The sequence below is a fragment of the Gopherus flavomarginatus genome, chromosome 21 (assembly GCF_025201925.1).
Source record: "Gopherus flavomarginatus isolate rGopFla2 chromosome 21, rGopFla2.mat.asm, whole genome shotgun sequence".
Classification (NCBI taxonomy): Eukaryota; Metazoa; Chordata; order Testudines; family Testudinidae; genus Gopherus; species Gopherus flavomarginatus.
The window spans coordinates 3,815,879-3,835,677 of NC_066637.1; the positions used below are offsets into that span (position 1 = coordinate 3,815,879).

A 19,799-nucleotide genomic window follows, 5' to 3' on the forward strand; every position below is an offset into this window, starting at 1 on the left:
AGATAAGCACAGAGCTGCTGTTTTCTTACTACTCTTGGAGTAATAAAATGAACTCCAGGATAACATCCTGCCAAAAACATTTATCATCAAATAAGAAAATCAAATCTATATTCTCAGGAACAAATGGAAAGTAACTGGTTTACACTGATGAACCAACATACTGATTTTTCGGGTTCTCATTCTGTACATAAATATTCAGCCTTCAAAAATAATAGCAATGTGTGTTCTGATCGTCAGGGTTAAAGAATAAAGTGTGTGTTGGTTCAGTAGTTATATCCTGAATAATGGGAAATAAACATGAAACATTTCCCGTCTCGGCAATTTCTATTTCCGTGGAGTCAAGAGCTCTGCAGACTGCAGAAATCCAGAAACCAGAGGTCTGTTGGAAATGTCTGCTGCAAAATTCTACAAAACTAGGAAGAGTTTTTAAACAATGTTGCAAGTTTACCTTGGTTAGAGTCAGGACCCCTGGGCTGAGGATATCCAGCCCTACCACTGATTCGCCATGTGATTGTGTGACATGGCCTTACTGATCCTCACTTTACCCGTAAGTAAAAGGTCCAGTAATGGGAATGGAGGAGCAGCAGCAAGCTACCACAGCCTATAGCTCCCCCAACCCATATGTTCTCCACGGGGAAAGCCAAGTACACCTTTCACCCACCCTGGACATAGCCAGCTGACCTGACCTGTCCTGTGCAGGGGGTGACTTTGGACCAACTTCCTGAGCATCCCTCCTGAAACACTTCCAGCAGGTGAGGGAGTGAGGGTGGAGGAAGAGAAAAGACAACCTTATACCTCCCCTCTCTACTCTCAGGACTGCTCCTGTAAGGAGGGGCCTCACATTCTGCTCCCTCTCTCTCAAAGATACTGCCCATCTTGCTTCTACGAAGGCTGCCACTCCAGCACCAGGTTCCCTACTCCCCAGAGGATTTACGAGCTATTGGAATGAAATGCATAGGAGAAGGAATCCTTTCTAGCCATCCATCCCCATCACAGTAGTATCTGAATAAAGGCTTTCAGCTTTGGGCCATACACCATGCTCTCGGGAATCATTTTTCCATTGGGCAATATTTTATTTGTGTTCTTATTATTATTATTTATTCTTTGCCTTTCCATAGTTCTAAGACCAGTCATATGCCTCATTGGTCACAAACACATGGCAAAAAGTCCCTTCACCATGGAGTTCACAATGTCAGCGTAAGTACTCTCTGAGTCAGTCACTAACTGCAGGCAAGCTACACTCCCATCAGTGTGCAAACCATTGACCGGTAGCACTTAGAGCTAAACACAAGTCCCTTGCACAAATCGTTGCCAGGAGAAAGGACCCAGCACCTACCAGTGTGAATGTTCCCACACAATTTTAGTGTAGTAGGTGTGATCGGTTCTAAATAAGAGCACAATGAAACAGAGGCTTCCTGGCCTACAATGAGCTTTTCTCAGGCCATGACATTTTGCAGGAGATAGATACGCAACAAAATTACTGTTGGTGTTTCAAAATACCCCACAACGAGGGGTAAGATATTGAACTTCAAAAGCACCTGCTCTGTATGCTCTATAAGTGCTTTCAGAAGGATGTTTGCTGCCCCTTTAGGTTCATTATATGCAACTGTTAACAATAACATGCAACTATTTACAGTACAACATCCACTCCAGCCAGCTGTCCCAGCATGTGCAGTGCCTGTGTGCAAGAAGAATGTACAACGTGCAGATAAATCAGAAGTGAGCCACTGCCACAAGCACGGATGCTCAGAGTGTGAGAGACACTCTTCTTTTCAAAAGATGACAACCTCTGATAAAAGTAAATCATTCTATTTGTGAAAACAAGAACTTTGTGTCTAGCAACCTAAATGATCATCGGTACATTGAACAGGACACACCATCCATTTAAAATTCACATTTCTACCCAAAAATGTGTTCCCTATAATTGTTACAGAAACATCACAGATTATAGAACAAAGGGCTGGATTCTGCCTCTAATTTGTGAAACTATATACAGTTGTAATTGTTTGGGCGGGGAATTGTTTGAGAGATGAGGATCGTGGTAAACTATTTGAAATTGATGCATTTAGGCTATATTTTTAATTTCTGTCCAGGGTGAATAAAGCATAGAGATGGGTTCTCTTTAACACTCCTATAAGCTGACATAAGTAAATTAAATAAATTAAATCAATACAAAGTCAAAATACACACAGAGTGAGCAAAGGTGCCAAAACATAGTCCATAGAGATTAGTCAAAAGTATTTCTCTGATCCCCTTTTCCTCCCACTATGTTTTCTCTGTGCGTTTAAAGGCACTTTGGGTATGGTCAGTTTCCCTGTTTACCAATATAGTTGGTTTCCCCTGGCGAGTGTGTGAACTTGTCACAAAGCAACAGGAGAAAAAAACAAGATTATTTTTAAAAATAGGAAACTGTGGTTGTAAATCCCCAAATGTCAGCAGTGGGCTTCAGGGGCAGCTGTCGTACCCAAAATGACTTTAAATCCTTTTTTGAGAATGATTAGATCGCAAGTTGGTGCTGTCCCTTTAAAAGAAAAATTCACAAGTAAACATTACATACAAATATCACTGTAATAATGGCACACAGAGTAACAGAATTACAATGCAAAACCAAGCCACCACATGGGGAAATAGAAACAAGCAATTCAATAATTTCAACCAAGAATTGCAACACTGTTTCACTCTATATGTATAATTATTCATCAATAAATACAAAAAGAAAACTGCCCTGAGAAAAAAATTCTTTGTTATTTAAAAAGGAAATGCATTTGGGGATAGATGTCTTTCTTTCACCTTGTATATTCATTAAGGACACTCTTGCCTCATATATCCTGAATACCAGAACAGCAAAAATAAAATCTGTAGACTAAAACAGCATCACATTGTTTATAGACCATGCTGAAAATGTATATATGAGAATCTATGTCCAATGCTAATTGTCATAATCTCCCAGCGCCTTTAATCTGCAGGAGGAAACCTATTTGGGGACACAAACACACGCGCGCGCGCACACACACACACAGCATTACAGAGATGCAAGTGTTCCCGTGGTTTCTGCAAATGAGCAAGTCCCAAATGAAGGATGCACCAGCGCCTTGGTGCTGCTGAGCAGCTAAGAAGTTTGAAGACCGACTGTTTCTTTAAACTGTAGCTCAGAGCTGCAGTTAGTTAAAGATACGGGAGAAACCACAATACAAGGTATAGAGGCTTGTACAGATGTATTCATGTGGGACTCAGGAGCTTCAAACAGCTACCTCAGCCAGAAATTTAAATCACATTGAAGACTGCAAAGCACAATACACATCTTAGATATACAGAGAGTGCACCAGAGACATGCCAACTAAGTAGACAATATTTTAACCACCTCATCCTGAAGTAGAATCTGGCGAGATTTCCTTTTGCAACATTCTGGAGTTGCACATAAAGTTGCAACCTGCCTGATGCTCAGAACAGATGAGTGCCTCCTGGTGCTAAAACAACATGATCTGTTGCATGTGCAAAACAGCACATAAGCAAGCATCCATCCAACTTCCGTTCTACATCAGCCCCTTCTTGCACTGGGGCACCCTGCCTGAATGAGGACTGAATCTCACGCGTGGCATTTCTCATATAGCAATAGGTGCAAAAGTCAAGAAAACAGAATGAGAGCGCAATATTCTGCAGAGCCTTTTGCCTTGGGGACTTTCCATTTGAACATTCCCTTTGGAGGAAAAAAAATAAATCAAATACTGTTCAGAAAAGGTAGCACCTACCGTGGTGTAATGCTGCATTGGGTCGCTAATATACAGCATTTTAGTCTTCTTGGTATTTAAAAACAACTAGGAACTTTCCCGCCACAGAAGTCATGGGGTCAGGGGAGGATGGAAAAAATAAAGAGGGTATTAATCGACATCCGATAATGGAACATAAAGACAAGGGCAAACGACTAGGGAGAGGCAGCGCCGGGGATGCTGGGCTGGCTACCTGTCTGCAGTTTGTTGGCTTTCTCGCTTTTTCCATCTCCCTTAGTTCTGTCATCTGCATCTAACAACAAAACTCAGGCCCACCCCTTTCTCTCCCTCATGACTATTCATTAAAACACAGGGCAGGCTGAGGCTTGCCCAATGATGTATTGGACTGTACCAAATGTCCCTACCAAGGGAGAGTCTGAGGGTCCTTCTCCATAATTAAATTCAGCTGGATTTAATTCCAAAAAGCTGCTTGTAGAGAGGATCAATGGAGCTAAAAGCCATTTGAACTGCACCTTTTATCAGTAGAATAAGGCAACTAGATTTGCACTGATGAGAGCATGAAGTGACTTTGGGATAACTCAAACACCGTGTTTCTGGAGCTGGGCAAATGTAGACACTGGCCTTTATTCATTCATTCTATCTATCTATCTATCCAGCCCATGATTCAGATATATGGCAGGGTTGTTTTTAGTTTCCTCCTAAGGTCTGTTATCCATATGACATCAACAAGGTCTCCTTCTTTTGCTCCTGAAGAACTGGAGTTGATAACAAGTACAATGCAGAAAGACGCACGCTCAGCTCACAGGGTTACTGTTCACCATGTCTCTCGCTGAAGGAATAAAGTGGGATGACATCATTATCTCTTGCAGATAAAAGAGCAGATTGCCTTTAGTGAATGAGTAGAGAAGTTCCCAGAGTGTAGTCACACAATCCAAGCTAACTAGCAACTCATGATCCACTAACCAAACAGTAAACTACAAGAAAATATTGAGAGGAAAAGTGAACACATGATTCACTAGTTGGGAAGTTCCTGACAGTTCAGAGCTACAGAAGAGCTAGTTGATGGGTGGCTGATTTCCTGGTTTTTTTCCCCACCAATAACTAATGTCATTCTTATCTCATTCAATGTTCTCATGTCATTGGGTTGCCTCTTTTCAAGAAGAGATGATCTACCTATTCTTAACAAGCCTGAAAAACACTAAGACTTCCCTTTACTCAGCTATATTGCAACACTGTTAATCAATCCTCTTCCAACATGAAATCAGACTATAAGATTCCTTCACATCAAATGCAGCTTGTGAATGATCATGATGACAACAGTCTCACCTAACAACCTCTCAAAAAAATAACATTTAAAAAATAATCTTAGGCACAAACAGCTATTTGGCTGAAGGCAAATTCAGTGACATTCACTATCTGAGCCATGTTTTGGATCTGACAGATCTCTACCTACCTTGGGGTTGTGACTCTGGAGTTTCCAATTTCTGGGGACTGATGAAAATCCCTGTTGGTGGTGAGGGGCTTCAGAGGTGCTGTTAGGTCTGGATCAAGAGAATTCAATTGCCAGGATGGTCCGCGAACAGCTCATCAGAGCCAGGCCAGTAACACAGAAGCAAATGGCAGGAGTGTGGGGGATTATTGGCTGGATAGGAGGAAAGTGGAAGTAGACACAAGCAGACGGATAGTATAAGTGTCCACAGCAAGGATGTCAGAGTCTGATTAGTGACCCCAGCAGAGTGCAGAATGATGGTGCTGGTTCCTTGAATAGTAGTGGTTCCTGCTCCACTATCTCGGCAAACATTACATTTGGGAGACAGAGATAAGCTTCTTTAATGTTCCCTGAATGTACCTCCCTTGAAGGAAGGTGAAGGTCCGTTCTCCACTGTGAAAGCCACTTGTCAGGTGAATAGGATTTGATGTACCACATTGGATCACTGGTCCATCAGCTCTGGCATCCTGCCTGCAGCAGTGACCTCTACCTGATACTTCAGAAAGAGGTGAAATACTCACAGTATATTTGGCAATTCTGCCCGTGGGGCCCAGGTGATCAGCTTACAGCCTGAAGCGTGAGATCCGATGACCTGTCTCTTAGCATGTACAGCCACAGATGTACATAGGTCATAATATTGTCCAACTCATAATCCAGCTCTAGCATTTAACTCTATGCCACACCACTCACGTGGCCTAATCAGGCATCTCTTCACACTAAGAAGATTTGTATCTTTTGCGTGGTCTCTCAAGGACTTTTTAAACATGAATCTCCACCTTTAAAAACAAGTGCTATTATTAACCAGCAATCCCAGGTGTACTATCAGCCTCACACACACCCAGGTATTGTGGCAGAGCAAAATTCACCCAACAGCTCTGAATAATTGCAGGAAATCAATGCTGTGGCCAAAGAGGCCCCATTTCTTTTCTGTTTTCATCCAGTAATTCATTTCTTTTACTGCTAGCTAACGATAACTGTGACATCAGCTTTGAGTGATTTAAACACACAATAATATTGCTGTGATCGCGAAGAAAACCTGCTTTTTCCCACCTGCTGGCACCTGAATAACGTCTACGCTAGAGATCCAAGTGCACAGTGCTAAGCAGTACAACGCTGAGCACTGGCAGAATTCGAGAGAGGTTCTGCAGGAATCCTGGATGCTAAAAACTGCTTCTGGGTGGAACATCATCAAAGTCAGGGGAACTGTGCAGGTTCCAGGAGTGTCAGTGACAGCCCAGGGTGAGACAAATTGGTTTGGATAAAGTGAGAACTTGACCAGAAACTTCATCCAATACTAGAAACAAACCTGAACCAAATCTGTGTGCAGAGTTGAAGAATGGCGGATAACTCCCCTCCCTCAACAACACAACCCTGCCGCAGGTCCTCACTTCAGTCAGGACTGGAATCAGAAACAGCACATCCGTATGGGAAAGGCACTTCTGATTTGCCTGCACCCAGGATGTGAGAAATTTCCTGACATGCCTGTTCCTAGGACATTTCTAGACCACAGAAAAGCAGAGAAATATCCAAATGCTTTGAGGCTTATGCAGACTCAACTTTCAAGCCTTTAGAGTTTTACTGTATATGAGCCATGCATTGCAGTAGTTGTACAAATCAGGAAAATACAGAACATTTCCTAATTTGTTTAGTATTTCTTAATTTCATATTCAAAAATCTTTGGTGTATTAAGTAGCTCTGTCTATCCTTTTGCAAACCTGTGCACAAACCAAAAGTCTAACAATGTCATAAATTGCAAGAAATCATTGCTGTGCATACAATTAAACACTGGAAAGCTAGTCACTGGCAGGTCTGCCACAAATACCCGCTTACAGGATCATTTTTAGATATATAGTAGCTCCAGAATTAGCCTGCTGTCCTCCTGAGAGACGGAAGTGCCTGGCACTCTGAGCCAGCTGCCCAGGAGACAACTTCATGAGATGCACTTTACGCCTGACTAGACTTCATAATGGAGCTATATCTCAATATCCTTGGAGGCTTCTCAATTCCATCAGGAACACGGGTTAGAAAGAAAGCCACAGCCCATAAGCCCAGCATCAGTGGAGTTGTCCCTTGGTTTGAGACAGATTGTTTTGTGCGGTTTTCTGAATGGATAGGAATTTTTAATACACAGTGGGTCATATTTTCAAAAGCTGGCACAATGAGTGCATCTCCAAAACCCTAGTGGGTGTGTATGTGTCTGCACCGATCGGAGAACGGTTCTCCTGTTGTAACTGCCCTTGCATGTGCAATGACCTGATCTCAATATGAAAGCTGCTGTTTCCATACACCATTATGGACTATTGCAGAAAAATAGTGCACAGTACAAGTATTTTGCTATGCCTTGACCACAGGCTCAATCGAAAACATGGCTCAATATTTTATATTTGAAATAAGCCCCTGGGTTTGCATCTGCCAGTTTCTGTGGGCACCAAGGGGGCTTGCCTGCTCCAGGCCAATGGGGGCTGCAGGAAGCGATGCAGGCCAAGGAATTGCAACTGCTTTGGAGGACAGGGTCAAAATTCAAAATGATCTGGACAAATTGGAGAAATGGTCTGAGGTAAACAGGATGAAGTTCAATAAAGACAAATGCAAAGTGCTCCACTTAGGAAGGAACAATCAGTTTCACACATACAGAATGGGAAGAGAATGTCTAGGAAGGACTATGGCAGAAAGAGATCTAGGGGTCATAGTGGATCACAAGCTAAATATGAGTCAACAGTGTGATACTTCTGCAAAAAAAGCAAACGTGATTCTGGGATGCATTAACAGGTATGCCGTAAACAAGACACGAGAAGTCATTCTTCTGCTCTACTCTGCGCTGGTTAGGCCTCAGCTGGAGTATTGTGTCCAGTTCTAGGCACTGCATTTCAAGAAAGATGTGGAGAAATTGGAGAGGGTCCAGAGAAGAGCAACAAGAATGATTAAAGGTCTTGAGAACATGACCTATGAAGGAAGGCGGAAAGAATTGGGTTTATTTAGTTTGGAAAAGAGAAGACTAAGAGGGGACATGATAGCAGTTTTCAGGTATCTAAAAGGGTGTCATCAGGAGGAGGGAGAAAACTTGTTCACCTTAGCCTCTAAGGACAGAACAAGAAGCAATGGGCTTAAACTGCAGCAAGGGAGATTTAGACTGAACATTAGGAAAAAGTTCCTAACTGTCAGAGTAGTTAAACACTGGAATAAATTGCCTAGGGAGGTTGTGGAATCTCCATCTCTGGAGATATTTAAGAGTAGGTTAGATAAATGTCTATCAGGGATGGTCTAGACAGTATTTGGTCCTGCCATGAGGGCAGGGGACTGGACTTGATGACCTCTCGAGGTCCCTTCCAGTCCTAGAATCTATGAATCTATGAATGTGCTGGCCGCCCTTCCCGCAGCCCCCATTGGCCTGGAGCAGCGAACCGCGGCCAGTGGGAGCCTCGATCGGCTGAACCTGTGGACACAGCAGGTAAATAAACTGGCCCGGCTCACCATGGGCTTTCCCTGAACAAGCGGCTGCCCAAGTTTGAGAACCACTGGGCTAGAATTCATGTCACATCTCTAACAACAGCGCCTTCCACCGGAGGAGCTTGCAATGCTTTACGAAGACTGGTAAACTGAGCAGCACAGCCCCCAGGTCATGGAGTAAAGAAGCACCATTATCCCTCTTTTGCAGATGCTTAGGCCAGGGCACAGAGAGTTTAAGCAAATCAGTGGCAGAGCTGGGCGTACAACCCTGGAATCCTGTAACCACAAAACTATACCGCTTCCCTTAGAAATGTCTCTAAACCTCACGAGCACTTTGCCTCAAAAAAAAAAAAAAAAAAAGAAAGAACTAACGGTCACCTCCTTTTCTCCACACATATGCCACCTTTATTTCAGGCCAACAGGATCATGTGTCTGTGCATTTATTTTTATACTTGTGAGCCTGCTACACATTTTAGTGGTGACTGATAGTACCAGCTGGACTCATCTCATCCTGAGCTAAGCAATATAATGTACAGTACCAAAGCTGGGCCAGTATAAATGTTTACTAACAGCTCATTATATCAAACTAGTGCTAATATGCACTGGCAGTTAGCTACAACCTCTGCACATGCTCCCCTGTTCTAAGCCAGGATGTTAGGAATCCTGCATGCTCATCAGCCCATGGCATATGTCCTGCAGTACGATGTGGGCGGTAGGATGCTCCCCCCCAGCAGCAATAACAGCTTTCTGGAATTCACACTTGCCCGGCTTATGTTACAGCAGGAATAACGAGAAGGGAGGCCGTGACCAAAAGGCTGGGGCAGCACCACAATTAGCATTTCACTGTCCACCTGATCCGTCTGCCAGGCAGACACAGGCTGCAGAGAAGAGGGAAAGAGGCCCACAGAGGAGGGAAAAGTGCAGACGGAAGGAGACTCTCAGGACTTTTAGGAGGGAAGCAGGAGGTTTGAGGAGGGAAATTTAATAAATGGGCAGGAGTTCTGAGCACTTGTCTGTGTGCGTAACGTTAAAGAAGGGACGTTCCCAGGAGACCAAACCTGTTTGACAGGAAAGTTTTGACACCCTAATCTCTGCAAACCGCACATCAGAGCGGCAAAGACATATGGAGCAAACAGTTCTAATCTAGACAGGTCAGAGCTATTCTCTGTGTGTTTTCTTATGCACAATAATGCTTTGCACTTCTCAACACTTCTGTGAGGACATGGGGGAGCCTGCCATTCAGGCTGACAGACGCAGGGACTCAGGCACAGAGAGGGGAAGTGACTTGGTCAAGGACATGCACAGGACCCAGATCTCCTCTCCTCCTAAAGCAGGGCTGAGGTGCAAAGAGCATAAGTAAAGTATCCAGAACTGTGTGTGTGTCTCACTGTCTGTGCAAAGAGTTATGGGAATAGTGGGAGGAGGCTCCTGTTCCAGAGGAGGGCAGGAGAGCCTGCGATGTGTCCCAGCGAGGGCCATGACAATAAAGAGGGAAACATTCTGATCCCTCTGGAGTGCTCAGGCAGCGGGAAGTAGCTCATGTTAACTTCCTGCAGCAGCGGAACATGTGACCATCTCATTAACATTACTGGGGGGCTTGTGAGTGCAGGTTTGCCCGAACCAGCCCTGCTTTCATTCGCTGCAGATCAGTACGTGGATCAATGGACAGTGTGGAGGAAAACAGACCTATGGAGCGATCAATATCAAGGCAGTGGATCCAAATGCTAAAAAGAACACATTGCCCAGACAAGTTTTCAATCACAAGATAAACTGGAGTGCACAAGCCTCTGTGTCTGCATTAGTCCAAGAAGTATGATCTGGAGAGAGTCTGAGGCCCAGGGCAGGCATTCACTGCATGTACTAGGACAGCTGGCTCTGGTGCATTTTGTAAAAGAGGAACATAAAAAAAATAGCATATTATGGATCAGTAATGCTGGCAACTTTATGAGAGGAACTTGCCGAGAATACAGAGTTGGTGCTTTTTGAACCTCTGCTCAACAAATGAATTTACTTTATTTTAGCCATTGTTGTGAAGGTTCCTAATAACAAAATGAAGGGTCTGATCTTACAAAAACCTTACTCACCTGAATAACTTCACCACCTACTCGCATGAGTTAGGCTGAGCTCACATGAGTAAAGATACGTCGTCTTGGGCCTTAATTTTGGTGAGCATGGAAAAATTCCCTGCAAACTGCCATTGTCAGAAACAGCAAGAAAATCAGAGAGCAAAGCCCACCTCAGTCTAGGGAGTTTCTGTTTTATTTTGCTCTCTCCCCATTTAGAATCAATCACGTCCAATAAGTGTTTAAAACCCTTTCTCCTTGATGGATGCGGCATCTCTGTTCCTAGTTCTAACCAAGAGACTATGCAGGGAGACCCCAGAAATACTAAGAATCCAATCTTACTTCCACTCAGAGCCATGGCAAAGCTCCTCTTGACTGCAGTGGGAGCAGGAGCGGGCCCTCACTGAGTTACGCCTTTAGAATATCTTAGAAATGACTTTTACCATGCAGCGTGTTTATACTTGAACAATTATAGGTTATTTATGTTGTTAAATGGTACTTGCACAGTTCTCCACCTTCATTATATCCGGAAGCCTGTGTCTTGCGAGTTCAAGCAAGCGGAGGCATGAAGCAAGTGTCTCAATGCAGCTACTACAACTGGAGCGCTTTAAACTATTCCAACTCCAATAGCACCTCCCGCTGTACTCCACTGCCTTCTTATCTCAGGGGTTTGATTTTAGCATGCTGCTCCCATGTGGGATGCTTTGGGACATGGGTCAATAACAATAGCTGCTCCTGCTGAGTATATGGATGTGGGGAGTCCTTCATCAAGTGGCCAGAGTTGCTCTGTGTTTTAGCCGGACGTTTCTACAGACAAGAATCAAACAGGGACCACTATGGTCTGTGGAAAGCACCTCTGCCAGGTGACACAAAAGAGAGCCACCCCATGGTCAAGCAACAGAAGCTGTACTGAGGTGATCCCTACTCCATGTCTTACCAGGACACTAACCCATGTGCTGTTCTGGAACAGGCACCTTGTTGGACAATACAGTGAAACTTATTAATAAGGGACTGCTATTTTCCTGGCCTTTGTATGAGGTGGCTGCATAATGTAGTACAATTAATATGGAGGAGCCCTGCTTATTCCATTCACCCATACATGGCTTTTGGCCAGCACTGACTCTGTTTGGTTTATGAGCCAGTAACACAGAAATAAACGCCATATCCTGCTAGCAGCCCCTTGACCCATCCAGTCCCCCAGGAGGGAAACAACCTCTTATTTAAAATTACTATCTTCCTTGTAACCTGAATGCACTCACCATGACTGATTCATTCATACTCCTCATCTGGAAGACATCCATTGCCACCTCAGTTTGGTTAGACACCTCACTGCTTCCTGAATGACTGGATGGAGGGAGATCAAAATAGGTGCTGTCTGGTTCCCTGAGAAAAGGAGATGACATGTCTTCAGTTTCCCCATGCAGCTTTCATTAATCCCACCCAATAGGTTGGCTTTCCCTTGAACGTCAGCCTTTTGTTTTCCCAAGACAGGGAAGCCCGATTGAGCACATTTCACTTAGACAAACTGGTGGACAAACAAAGCATAAGACTCAGAGGACTTAGAAGTTATCACTCAACAGCCATCGATTAGCCAGGCAGAGCATTTCTTCCTTCCAGAAATGGCTTTAAGTTATAGAATAGCTTGGAGGAGAAAATGAAATGGAACACAGTCCTCCTTCCCTATTTGATCAGGATGCTAAGTACAGCAGCCAGAGAGGATGCAAAAGCCATGGTGCCATAAGAAAATGCTGTGTATTTAACTTTGGAATGCTTGTTTCTTAATCGGGCAGACCCTGAGTGGTGTAAGGAGGTCAGGCCAGAAAGAGAACCACATTAGGAGTGGGTCTTACCTGATCCATCCAGCAGAGGGCACATCCACACAGGCCTGTCCGTCACATCCACCTCTCCCACTAAGCAGGGGCCAGATCCAACGCCCATTAACGCCAATGGAAAACCCTCCCATTGCCATTGGATCCCTGTGCAGTACCGTCCAGGGCGCTGTGGCAACACGACTCCATTGGAGCCACATGAACGGGGACGCCTCACGGCAGCAGCTGCACCTAGGGCCCCCACGTGGGGCTATGAAGGGAAGATAATGCAGCCCAGGACTGGACACTCTTGTCTGACTAACCTGTGTGGGGCTAGAGGCAGACAATGTGTATCCCTCTTGCCCTGCCAGTCTCTACCCACTTGCCCCAATGTGGAGTGTGCACCACACAGGGGGGACCCCAGGGTCTTGAGTGGAGGGACAATGCCACAGAGAGAGCTGAGCTACCTGCCCCACCGGAGCCGGGGGGAGCCATGTGTAGAGAGCACAATCCCTTGTGAAGACTGGCAAACTCTCCAAGCAGCCACGTCAGCTTGAACAACCCAAACTAGCCTATGCCAGCTTCCCATGGCACCACGGTATGAACCAGCCTTGCTTTAATTCTCTGCAGTCCAGTACGTGGGTCAATGGAGTGTGTGTGAAACCTACAAAGTGCTGAAACAGGCTGGTAAGACTTGATGAATTGAGGCAGGCAGGAGAACAAAGCTGGGCACAAGCTTGGCTGCTTCCATCTCAGCAGAACTTAAGTCCCTTTGGCTGTCACATCTTCCTACTTTCTTTTGACTTTCAATGAGCACTTCCAAATAGTCCCCTCCAAACAGTAATGTTTGCTACAGCAAGAGGAAATGCCTGGGTGCTGACCTTCAATCAGCAAGGAGGACATCAAATTCAAGCTTTGCTGTAGTTTTTTTGCAGCATTTTGAAATGCATCCTTGCATTTGTGGTGCAGATATAGAGCATTAGCACTGGGGGGGAAGGTGGAGGTAGGTTCAAAAGCAGCCTCTAAAACAGGAAGCCAAATTTTGGGTGCCCAGGTTTTTGCATGTGCAAGTTATGGACCAGATCCTGTGAGGTGATGCGTGGTTTCTTGTTCAAGATCATTCCACGATCTCTGCTCTCACTGAGTTGTCTTACATCAGGACCTCCACTGATGCAAGGAGATTGGGTTTGTAAAAAGTAGTCTGAGCAGACAAATCTGAGCTATTTTGCAAGCAAAAATCTGAACATGAAAAATTCATGCATGAAAACATGGATATGCAAAACTGGGCTTGCAGCTTAAAGACTGGGTAGAGGTACCTATAGAAACGTTTCCCTTTTAAGTCCTCCTCAACAATATGAGTTACTAAGGATTAAACAATGATGGACCAATTATTTCCCAGAATGAGTTTTCGCACAACGGTCAAGTAGCACTTACAGTGTGCTCCAGAGATGTTCAAACGTCGTTCCTTCATCAGCTGGAGAAGACTGGGACATCTTCACAGAGGAGGAGTCTGACAGAGGATAAATCACTCTGAGCCCAAAGAAAAACAGCATCATTAGTGTTTCCACAATGCATATAATCATAACAGCCTGTACTTACACAGCACCTTTCAGACACAGGTTCTCCAAGTGCTTTACAAAGTGCATATACAGGGAGGTGCTCTGAGTATGCAGGGGGGTGGAATAGACGATCAAATGGTTCTTTTCCATTTCTTTATTTCCAGGGCCTGCAAAGTGAATCTCATGTATAATAAAATCAAGATTCAGTAAACTCAGTTTAAGATAAAGTAGATTGAAAGTCCCATATTGAGCCATTGCATCACAGCATGTGGATAACAGTGGGCACTAATTTTAGGGGGGGAAATGGAGGATCCCCCTGGATATAACCCATTGCTAAAAATCTCCTCCCCTCGGTTTTCTCACTGGCTCCCAGTTTTGCTCTGCCCCAGCCCCTGGTGGAGTACAGCACTCTCAGACGCGCCCGGGGAGCTCGCATGTAGCTCCCCAGTGACGTCGCACTTGAAACCAGAGCTCCATAGGACTCATTACACTGAAATGTTGCCACTTCCTCTCCTGTCAGCATTGTAATCTAGTCCCAAATCTGGCAGAGCTCAGGCCTCTAGAGGTCGTCAGCGTGTGAAAGAAAGAATTAGTAGCTGCCTTTCTCATTTGTTTGGCACCGCCAAGCCCTGCAAGCCCAGGCCTGTTCAGTATGGGTCACCAAGAGACAGGGGGAGGAGGGAGAAGCAATCTGTCACTTCATCCAGCCTTTGGGTCCTTATTCAGCAGGATCATGTGAGACTCCCAGGAGGTTTGTGAATGGAAGGTTTCACTACGCACTCCACAGTGGTACCGACCTGAGGCGGCTCTGTCACAGGAAATGCTGCTTTGTTATGATTTAGCACTTGAGTACAAGGCAGCAGGACTTGGCTACAGCACTGGCCGGAGATAATGAATTGCTTGCAATGGGGGTACCCAAACTTTACCCATCTGAGGGCTGTCTTGCTATAATCCAGAGGCAGTTTGCACAGGAAAGAGGAGATTGCATCCACCTTCCTGCGGAATAGTGAAGTATGGCGAGCAAAGACTACAGGTCCCAGCATGCAGTGTTCCATCTCAACCTGAGAAAGATGGTATCCCCTCTCCTAAATGACTGCTAGTAAAGTCTGAGAGCAAAATCTGGCTCTGTGTCTGTGAACCTTTCATTCATCTAGATGTCATTTCAAAGAGCCAAGACATTCAACCCCCCCAGGAGCGAGGGGCTGGAAATTCTAAAGGAAAGGAAATTCTTTCTCTTCTTGGAGCTAGATCCTCAGCTAGTGTAAATCGAGATAGCTTCACTGAACTCAGTGGAGCTAAGCTGATTCATGGAGCTATGCCCTTCAATGGGGCTTTCTGATAAAGCTAAAATAAATAGCATTAGGGCATGAAATGTGAAACCATGCTGATGATATGCTATTCTCAAACCTCTGCTTGAAACTATCTTCATGTTTTTAAACTAATGCCGCACATGGTCAGTCATATAGATGTGCCAGATCTCAAAGAGTTGTACCATAATTGTATATTTTTAGGCAGGTTCCACTCTACTAGGACAATGAGTTGCAATCAGCAATGCCCTGCTTTCTCTCAGTAGAATACCAAAGCCCATAGATACCAGTGATAGGCACAGCATAAGAACCAGAGAAGAACAGAATCGACCATTACCAGCAATAGAAAGGAAAGGATGAACTGTGTCAATGATTCCATATAAACCAATTTTACTGTCACTTTAAGAAACAAACAAACAACTCTGAAAAGCTCAGCTTAACTGATGAATCAAATGTGTTTTGCTGGTTTTGGTTTTGAAAATGATAACAAAACCCAGCCAGTAATTTACAGACAGGGACTCTCCAAAGTGTTTATATGAGAGATTCCATGCATGGGGGCCCTATGCTGCGACTAGAAATTAATATAATTAGTTACCATCAGCTAGCCCTTCAGCGGCCTACAGTAGGAAATAAACCGAGGCCATAGTAGCGTTCCCGGTGAAGTCATCATCATTGACACTAATTGGCTCCCTCACTGACAGTCTCAACAGAGAAGCCAAGGACTGAATGAGCCAGCAAGACTGAGGGCCTGATCCAAAGTCAACTGAAATCAATGGAAAAACTCCCACTGATCTCAATGGGCTCTGGGTCAGACCCTGACTGCCTTACCCATGGCTGGTCCAGAGCAGGGTTGAGGCTCTGTGGTGAAGATATGACGGGGAGGTTGCTCTACCTCTGCCCATGCCATACCTGATCTCTAGAGAAAGAGATCGCCAGTCTCCCGGGTTGTCAGTTTGTCTCCTTTCATGAGCACAAAATCAACTTCCGGTTTTAGAGAGAGAGTGAGCAAGCAGTGAAACAGCGGAAATGTTCCTTCGGCAGCCCTCTGGCTGCTGGGGCTTTCCCAGCTGGTCTGTATTTCCAGAGATGTCATTCCCATTCAGTGTGCTTCTAAATATACCGAAAACTTGGAAGGGCCTGATGTACAGTGGGTGCTTGGAGCCAACCCATCTCTAATAAATACTGGCTCCGTGACTCCCATTTGAGAAGGTTACAATAAACTTTATTAAAGTGTCAACTGTTGCTGCAGGCAGCCCTCTTTAGCCAATGGTGTGCTCTGTAGACAATGATTCCTAATATTCACCTCAGCCCTAACCATTTGACTACTCATTTCCATTAAAGACCACTTACAGTTGGGAATATCATTTGCAAACATATTCACTGAATATTTGTTGCATTTTTCTCATAATTATTATTTATCCAGTCTGAGTCACAAATGTCATTGCCTTCAAATTTTCCTTTCAAATTCAAACAAACATTAATTAAGAAATTTTGCACTGATCAGCAAGTGCAATAAAACACAATGGAATCAGACACAATCTCACATCACAGCTCTTTGAATCTGGGCTCCCTGGTTTGAACATAGGCTCTGACCCCACCGTCACATATCTGGGTTTGGGGGTAACCACAGGAGTCCAGAGTTTACAAAGCTCTCCTTAGATTAGACAATATTTTGTATATATGACTATGGGAGTTACTACCCATGAGTCATAGCAAATGTAACAAGAGAATATTAATATCACTTTGAAAGCCAGTCCTGTCCTCATGCAGCCCTCTAAAAAAGTTAACACGTGTTAAGCCAAAAATATTATCAAAAGCAATTTGATCTCCAAATGCTCTTGCAATTCTAATACTAAGGTGCTCATTCAAAGGAACATCTCCAAACTTGTATCAGATTGTTATTAACCTTAACTAGCAGGAGCAGAACGTATTGTTCTTTATTAGACACTGTTCAACAGCAATAAGCTATAATAAAAACATTCTTAGAAAGCACTTTTATAAACCTTTTCTCCATTAATATTAATCCTTCTATAGCACCACTCACTCGGGATTACAAAGTGTTCTGCCAGTATTAATTTAGCCTCATAACTCTCCTGTCAAGAAGGTAAAGTTTATTGTGCCCAATATACAGATGGGAAAACTGAGGCACAGAGAAAAAATAACTCTAGTACACTCACAATATATGCGAGTGGTAAAGACAGAATGCAGATGTCTGGAGTTTTATTTGTCAAGGTATTTCTATGCTTCTCCCACCCAACACCTATGAACCTCACAAATATGAATAAATGTATCACGTTATAACCTCCGTGTGAGTATTCTTATCTCTACTTTACAGATGGGGAGCTAATGCACAGAGAGATCACATGACCTGCCCAGGGCCACACGCAGGAAGTTTGTGGAAGATCCAGGACTTGTCATTGGAATCCCAGCCCAGTGCCATAACAACAAAAACCATTCTCAGGCTGAGCACCTTGCTCACTTCTCCAAAGAACATTTTCTTGCAGGTTGTTGTTGACGGACCTCATCTTCTAAGCCGCCCATTTGTGGGATGTGTCGGGCAGGTGTATTTATCAACCCTATGTTTTCCAGCGTGTCCAGAAAGCAGAAGGTGACTACCAGCGGCCTCACACTATCCTCTGCAAGGATCGTCGAAGTCATGTTCTTACTGTGGGACTAGTGTCCGCTTAGGAAAGGACCATGACCCAGAATCAGTTTGTGTAAAGCCTAGAGGCTTACATGGAAACTAGTGCCAAGTAGGAGACTCCTAGGCAACATTGCAAGGTCAGCAATCTTAAAAGGGAACAAAATGAAACCAGGAGGCACACTGGTATTTTCCTTCAGCTGCCCTCATGGAAGTGATGGACTCAATATGCCCCTAGAGTTCTCTACCAAAGCAGAGGATTCGAAAGCCTTCTGCAAAGGAAAGACAACCAGTTTATAGGGCTGAAAGGAAGCATAAAGTAATGGCTCAGGAAGAGAAAGAGGACGTGTCGATACAGTGCTTTAGTCCTCACCAGTGTAAATTTTAGTCTGCACTAGCATGTCACACACTAACAGGCCCACGTGTAGTCTACTGGCATGCACTAAAAGTCCCTAGTGCTTTTAATGTAATCACGTAGGGTTCACGTGGACCAGTTAGTGTGAGACATGCTAGTGTGGACAAAAATTTACACCCCTCTGGTGTGGATTAAAGCACCATGTAGACATGCCCAGAGGTAAAACAGACAAAACACAGCAGGGTTTACTGGGTTGAGAAAAAACTATCCTAACACCACTAACAGTCTCATTGTATGGCCAAAAAATGGAGCTGAAATTAAGTGTAAAGATTTATTTTACACTGTGGTTTTCTTTGTAGTTTAACAAAATATGGTGATCAGTCTGAAGTAACTCCCTCACTCCCCATGTCCATAATACCCAGCACCCACCAAAATGCCTGCAGATTAAAAACATCTAAACTGATCTTGATTAAATACTTAGATAATTTGTACCAAATTTTCAAACAAGGGGCTCAATCTTCACCTGGAGATTCTGTGCACACATGCAGTGACTGGTAAATGTGCACATAAAAATGCACATTTGTGAATGCAAAATAAATACACACCTGCACAAGTATCAGAGTGTGCAGTTCTCATTGTGCACATACAGTTAGATTTTCCCATGTGCTTTCACAGACCTTACAGTGAAAAATTAGGCCCTGCTGTGCAAACTAGAGATCTGTGAGCATAGAGGCAAATCTCAACGGTTTCAGACAAAGGGATGCTATTAGAAAGTAGGCAATCCATCAAAGAGATCTTCCTTATTAGTTTCAACATTGGATCACTTTTGACTACATGTTGGGCATCAGCTGCCAGAACTCTGGCAATCCTGATTGTCAGCCAGGGCATCAGCTGCCAGAACTCTGGCAATCCTGATTGGAGAGTAGAAAGACTCAGCTCTGGTGGGGCCTGGCATGATTCCAACGGTAGCCTTTGACAGCAGGCTTGGATTTGCTGCAAGTCACCACGAGCCGCTATGTGAGGTAGGCATGCCTAAACCTGCCCAGACATGTCCAGGCAGGCTTATTACACCGATGTCTGACCAGGTCCTCGAGACTTCACCAAAGTGAGAGTGGTGTGTGCTCTCTGGCAAAAGCTAAGAATAGCTAATCATCATGGTTACTGTGAGAGGTTTGTATGGGTAATATATTAAGAGCTGTGTAGAATATTATATTTCAAAATTGTTGGAGATGATGCCTGTCACCAAAGGCAAGGTGGGTCTCAGCTGACTCAATGAGTGAGAACAATCAATATCTTTCAACTCAGCCCAGCCCTGAGTTTACAGCCTGGACCAGATGCAAGCCTGAGCATTGACGAAGACAAAGAAAACCCAAGAAAAGACACTGACTAGGGGCCCTCAGAG

The 19,799-nt window shown here is 44.2% G+C and overlaps 1 protein-coding gene across 4 annotated transcripts in view; it reads right to left on the minus strand.

Moving 5' to 3' along the window:
* Positions 1-19,799, minus strand: part of TP73 (tumor protein p73) — a 72,141-nt gene that overhangs the window by 45,491 nt on the left and 6,851 nt on the right. For 3 of the 4 annotated variants that reach the window (XM_050931690.1, XM_050931689.1, XM_050931692.1), the window contains exons 2-3: positions 13,970-14,065; positions 11,987-12,110 (exon numbers count right to left, since the gene is read on the minus strand). In XM_050931690.1, the coding sequence (XP_050787647.1) occupies positions 11,987-12,110; positions 13,970-14,028 (183 nt within the window). In that variant the 5' untranslated portion in view covers positions 14,029-14,065. Of the gene's footprint in view, positions 1-3,749; positions 3,974-11,986; positions 12,111-13,969; positions 14,066-19,799 lie in introns of those variants that run through there. The other variant, XM_050931691.1, reaches the window with a different exon arrangement.